The following is a 6,492-nucleotide window of genomic DNA, read 5'->3' as shown; positions in this document are numbered from 1 at the left end:
TCTTCCATTCAGGTCTGGGTTCTTCTGTGTCTTGAGGGAATGGACTGCTCCACATTCATCCTCCAGAAAAGAGGGTCCTTGTTCAGGGGTATGTTTGAAAGAACAGGGGGAGAGATCTAATGAGAATCCCCATCTGGGGATGCCTCTCCCCACCCCCACCCAGGGGTCTAGGTAATAGGAAAATAAGGGTGTCCCATGGGAGCTATTTGGACCCTGCCAAGCCCTTGAGGGCTTGTGCCACAGAGCAGATAGGGTCCTAGAAGAGCCTGGATTTGAAGAGAAGAGGCAAAAGTAAAACTGGTGAAAAAAACCTGTCCAAAAAAAATGTGTTGGAAGAAGAGGCAGAGATTATGACTGAGATAAAAGATGCCACATGTAGTAGCAAAGAGTGTAGGCTTGGAATTCAGTCTGGCTGTGTGGCTTTAGCCTGTGTGCTTCCTTCCAGCTCTGTCAAGTGGTGAGATAATAATGCTTGTGTCACTCCTAACTCTGGGAAACGAACTAGGGGTGATGGAAGGGGAGGAGGGTGGGGGTGGGGGGTGAATGGGTGACGGGCACTGAGGAGGGCACTTGACGGGATGAACACTGGGTGTTATTCTGTATGTTGGCAAATTGAACACCAATAAAAAATAAATTTATTATTAAAAAAAGAAAAAAAATAAATAATGCTTGTGTTGTGGGCTATTCTGAAAATAAGAGGACATATATTATATATATATTATATATATAATCATACACATACATATACATATACATATATTTATGTTCTACCTGTATAATGTATTTCACTAAACTAGTAACAACAAAACATTGGGCAGCAGAAATACCTGGAGGGCTGGTTAAAATCAGGCTTCACAGGCCTCACCGCCAGAATCTCTGCTTCAGTAGGTCTGATATGATGCACTTGTATTTGTCACAATGTCCTAGGTGGTTCTATGCTGCTGGTTCAAGTACCACCCTGAGAACCAGCGCTCTAGGCAGTAAGCTCTCTGAGAGCAAAGAGGAGTTATTTCTGTGCCTTTTACTAGTCCCTACTTGACAGATAAGCAATGAATATTTGTCAGTAAAAAAAATGAATGAATGTACTTCACATAAAGAAGTCCGGTTTTCCTTTGCCAGGTGTCTCTTAGGTCTCTACCTCTGACACTGCAAGGCCAGATCCCTGGGACAAGGGAAAGATGTCCTCAAAGCCAAAGATGTCCTCTGGATCTGTGGTGCTAACCTGTGGTGCTGGATCTGTGAGTCCAGGCCAGAGTCACTCCCTGCTGTCCTCTTAAGAGACCCTCTTTGTCCTCTACAGACCCTGGTAGCCTCAGGCTACTGTCTCCCTTTGGGAATAGGTTCACCTCAAAAGCACTCATTCCATAGCACCCATCTCAAAGATAGGGAGTGGGAGAAGAAGACCCTTTAAACTGTATCTTCATACTACCAAGACCACTCACACCCAGTGGGATTCAAAAGCAATGGAGGAACATAGGGGCAGCCTTTTCTATGATGAAAAAAAAAAAGGCGCAAATAGTTTATTCTGAGCAAAAGAAGAGTGTACCCTGTGTGGAATATCACAGAGAGCTTCCAGTTCTCCTCAGGCTCCCCTCCCACTCCCAACACTCACAGCTGGATGACCTGCCCAGCCCAGACCTGAGACCTCTACCCTCTACCCCCAGACTGAGGAGCAAGAGTTCTTCTTGTTCTCTCATTCCTCCTGCCTTTTCATCCAGCTTCTCCTGCCAGACACCAGGGACACCAAGAGGAGACAGAAAACCCATAAGGTAATCCACTGGTCAAGCAAAACTCAGATCACGAGTACAATAAACTCAAGAAAAATAATAACAAAGAAGCTCATCCCAGAGAGTCAGGAAGGAGTAAAAAATCAGGCATTATGCAAGACTCAGACTATGAGAGTATCATCTTTATTGTTACATGACCTCCTTCTGTCCCAGATCCTGGGGTTGCCAGTCAGGATAGATCGTCGCTCAAGCTGCCAACCTGCAAGTCTTGCTGAGCAGCTGCTTGCCTCAGGAGAAGCACAGGGCTTTAGAGATATTCTCACTTCACTCAAATGGGAGCTTACAACCTAGTTGGGCAAGAAAAACAGACACACTGGAAAAGTGAAATAATTCAAGAGATATTGCAAGGCAGTTGCCAAATGGCTGGTATGAGCAATGCAAGTTTTAGGAACTTGGCATAGGTTCCCATGGGTAGGAACAAACAGAAAAGACCAAGGAAGAGGTCTTGAAAGATGGGCTGAATTTCAGAGGCTGGGCATAGCAGAGAATTGGTCCAGGCAAGGAGGGCAGGAAGTGAGCAGAGGCTTAGAGGCAAGGGACACCCAAGGTATATTCTGGACAACACCCAGATGTGCCCTGGTGGCCAGACTGGTTTGGCTGGAACTGAGGGTGTGTTCAGGGGAGGAGCCAGATGTAGGGCTGGAGAGGGGCCTGAGACCCAGGGGTGGATCCTGAGATGGCATGCAATGGAGTTTGGACATCACCTCTGTAGCGGGGAGCCTCCGGCTGTCTTTGGAAAGAAGCACACAAGAACATACTGGAAATTGAGGCTGCTGTGAAAGGAGGCAGAACATTTTCAGGGCAGGAGGCAAGGATGTCTCATCCTTAAAAATAAGCACCCTTTGTTCCAGCATCAGAACCGCCTTTCAGTCCAACACAGGGGCCGCCTTGGTCTCCACAATCACCAAAACCCTGTGGCTCTGGAACCCCATCACAAGGTCCAAAGTTGTCACCACTTCCTTGCCACTGGTTACAACCAGGTGGGCCACAGCTGGGGGCCTCGGTGTCCAGGAGGCATGGATTAGACTCATGACAGCCTAGGTCTCCGGGGCCTGGGTTCGGACGTGGTCCCGAGCACGGGCTGGGACAGCGCAGAGGCTCCGCACACGGCTCTGGGCTCGGGCAGGGTGCTGGAAGGGGACTTGGCTCTGGAGGTGAGTAGGGTTCTGGGCGCTCACAGGGCTGCGGACAGGGACGTGGCTCGGGAAATTCACGCTGCACTGGCCTAGGTCGTGGGGCTGCACGCGGGGCTGGACGTGGTTCCGGACACAGACAGGGTTCGGAAAGTCGCCGCGGTGGAGGGCATGAACGCGGCCCTGACCTGGCACATGGTTCTGGGCGCGGGTACCGCCGTGGAGCAGGACGTGGACAGGAACTTGGGGCAGGAAGTGGGCATCGCTGCAGCGATCTCTCCGGACTTCGGTCCAGACGCCGTGATGGACAGAAGCTTGGGAGTGGACGTGACTCTGCAGGTGGCCTCAGCTCCGGGCAGGAGGCTCCCCAGGAGGGTCGTGGGGCACAACTCTCAGAGCAGCGTCTGATGGGAGGAATCTGAACTGCACACTTTTGCGGGGGCACCTGCTTGGGGCAGCAGGGGGAGGAAATCTCTATCCGACACTTGGGACCACATCTCCTAGCGCAGCCTGAGGAAGCACCCCGCGGGCAGCCACTGCTATAGATGGGCTCAGAGCGGCGTGGTGGGGTGCAGTAGTTATAGGAGCCCGAAGAACATGCAGATGGCAGGCAGCTGCCGTAGAAGGGCTCCGACCTTCGTGGTGGGGAACAGCTGCGGTAGAGAGGCTGCAGCTGGCCAGGCGGGAGACACCTGCTGGTGCTCTGGGAGCGGCTGCGCTGAGAGGAGAAGCTCCCATAGGAGCCTCGGGCCTGGCACTGGGGTGCACAAGTGCTGAATGAAGCCCGGGACTGACGCTGGGGGGCGCAGTTGCTGTAGGCAGTCCTGGATTGGAACTGGGGGGTGCAATTGTTGTAGGAAGCTGGGGACTGACCCTGCAGGGCGTATCTGCCATAAGAACCTTGATACTGACGCTGGGTGGAGAATTTTCCCTGAGTTTGGGAAAGTGGGGGACAAGCCACATAAGTCTGGACAGGCTGAGGAGCTGGACAGGGTGCAAAGTTCTGGACTGGGTATTCCACAAAACAAGTTCCTGTATAGCAAACTGGAGCACATTCTACATAACACGTCTGAACAGGGCATGGACCTTCACACTGCACATAGGAAACCTCAGGCTGGCATAGGGCCTGGCTTTGAACAGAGGAAATTTGAGACTGGCATGGAGCCTGGCACTTCACCTGGGCGGTCTTAGATGGGCATGGAGCCTGGCACTTCACCTGGGCGGTCTTAGATGGGCATGGAGCCTGGCACTTCACCTGGGTGGTCGTAGACTGGCTCGAAGCCTGGCACTTCCCCTGGGAAACTTGAACTGGGCATGGTGCAGGACACTCTATAATTTGCATCTCACAAGGGGCTTGGACTACCACCTGGCTGTTGGCACTGGGCGACTGGGAGGAGTAGAAGGAGGAACCCTTCACACAGCACTGGGGAAGCGGCAGGCAACATTGAATCTGCTGCTGGTCACACATGGTTCTGATGAAGGCAGGTGAGTGAGACCTGACAGTAGAAAGATCAGTGTTAGGAGGATGAGTTGTTGGGGGAGAAGGATCTAGGACCAAGGGAAAGACACTGCTTCTTCCCTGTACTTTCCTCCCCAACTATCAACCTTTACCCAAGAACACTTACTGAGTTAGAGGGATCCATTATTAGTCACCACTGCCACTGAGACCTGTCCTGATCTAAGGGAGCTTCAAAGGCACAGCCACAGTTGTAGGCATCCAGAGTCTCCCCTTGGAGGGTGGGCACAGAGTGCAACTGCGCCCCCCAGCATCAATCCCGGGCTTCATTCAGCACAGAGTGTCTAACACAGAGTGTGTTGAAGACCTTAGGATTCCTTGTCCTAAGTGGCAGGAGAGCACTCTACAGGAGGTAGAGATAACACTGCTTCTGAGGCTGTAGCCCAAAGTGGGGTCTCCACACCCACAGGAGCTTGGATATCCTCACATACATGCACTGGTGACACATACAAGTGCAAACATGTAAAAACGAGCAGGTGGGAGTAAGTGTCCAGGTTCCATCTGTGCCCAAAGCACCCACTGAAAAGTAAAGGATCCAGTCCGTTATTGCACAGCTCAAACCCAATATAAATGTTTGTTTCTCCACATTCAATCTTTTTAGGTGAATTTCTTTAAACGACCCTCATAGACATATGCAAAACACACACAGACAAAACATGCCAGCCTTGGAAAGGCTCAGAACCAACATGGCAATCTGCCCAGGCAGGTTGCTGTTCTAAATTATCTGACATGGGACAACCTGCTACTTCAGAAATGTTTTCTCCTTAGCTCCTCGTAAAGGCAAGGAATGAGTGCCTAGATGGGGTAACCCAGAAAGTGCAAGATTCCTAAATCACAAGACTGACGTTCAGTCACACATAAAACCCTGCACAGCAGAAGCATACAAACTTGATTTGGGGGATACAAGCATACCCCAACATGACACTTATCCAGGGAGAAACAGAAGCAATCTCCATTCCTCTGCCCTCCCTAAATTCATCGGTTTGTATACAGGCAGCCCTGTGACTGGCATAGCAGGGTGGCTGATTTAACAATTAATTCATCCAACAAAACACTTCTCAATAGGCTCCAGAAATACTGAAAATGCTTCTAATGAAAAGCAAAGCCTTCCATTCTCCATTTATAGAGAATATCTACAAACACATGCCCTTAGGGAAAGTAACCCCCTGACACACAACTCTGCTCATAAGGTGTAAATGCATCTTTTCCAGGAAAAGAGATCCTGATGTGGGAAAATGCTACTTGAGGAGGAGACCACTATTATCAAAGGCAAATACACTGACTTCAGGCCCTCAGTTCTTCACACAAACTCCACAAATATTCTTATAATGTCTCCTAAAAGTCTACCAGACATTTCTCCTCAGGTTTATTTTTTTTAAAAATATTTTTAAATTTATTTATTATAGTCACACACACACACACAGAGAGAGAGAGGGGGGGGGGGCAGAGACACAGGCAGAGGGAGAAGCAGGCTCCATGCACCAGGAGCCCGATGTGGGATTCAATCCCGGGTCTCCAGGATCGCGCCCTGGGCCAAAGGCAGGCGCCGAACCGCTGCGCCACCCAGGGATCCCTCTCCTCAGGTTTATGTATCACTCTTCCTTCAAGCACTTCCTGGGAGGTGCTTGAAGCTCCCCCACCTCCCACCATGCCTTACCTTGTGAATCTGGGCATCCCCTGAGATGCATCTCTAGCCCAATCCCGGGACCCAACCCCTAGACTCACCCTCCTCACAGCAAGCAGACATTCAGGCTGAAGGATCTGGGCAGAGAGCTGTCTTTATATAAAGAGCTCTGGGTCTGGCTTACACCATGAGACAGCTTATTGGCATCTGCCTGGCTCATCACCCAGGTTAGCATTCCAGCAGCAGTCCCCTCCCTGTATGCCTGACCTTGCAGTCACCTACAGAATGTGGGAGTATCTCACTTCAGTGTCAAAGCTTCTCGACTCTGAAGGAGCAGATTCTTGTTTTCTTCCTCCTTCTTCCCCTATAAGTTTCTCCCCCATCCCTAGGAGACCTGGTGGTGGGGATGATAAGGGGTGGCAAAGCTATCTT

At 50.6% G+C, this 6,492-nt stretch overlaps 1 protein-coding gene across 1 annotated transcript; it reads right to left on the bottom strand.

Moving 5' to 3' along the window:
- Positions 1 to 1,888: 1,888 nt before the first annotated feature.
- On the bottom strand, positions 1,889 to 6,244 carry KPRP (keratinocyte proline rich protein). The gene is made up of 2 exons (XM_055312446.1): positions 6,162 to 6,244; positions 1,889 to 4,416 (listed from the first exon to the last, which is right to left on the bottom strand). The coding sequence occupies exon 2, from the start codon at positions 4,386 to 4,388 to the stop codon at positions 2,613 to 2,615; it is 1,776 nt and encodes a 591-aa protein (XP_055168421.1). The 5' UTR covers positions 4,389 to 4,416; positions 6,162 to 6,244; the 3' UTR covers positions 1,889 to 2,612.
- Between the last annotated feature and the right edge of the window lie 248 nt (positions 6,245 to 6,492).

The sequence above is a fragment of the Nyctereutes procyonoides genome, unplaced genomic scaffold (genome assembly GCF_905146905.1).
Source record: "Nyctereutes procyonoides isolate TBG_1078 unplaced genomic scaffold, NYPRO_anot_genome, whole genome shotgun sequence".
In the NCBI taxonomy this organism is placed as follows: domain Eukaryota; kingdom Metazoa; phylum Chordata; class Mammalia; order Carnivora; family Canidae; genus Nyctereutes; species Nyctereutes procyonoides.
This window is presented reverse-complemented; position numbering and strand designations above follow the sequence as displayed.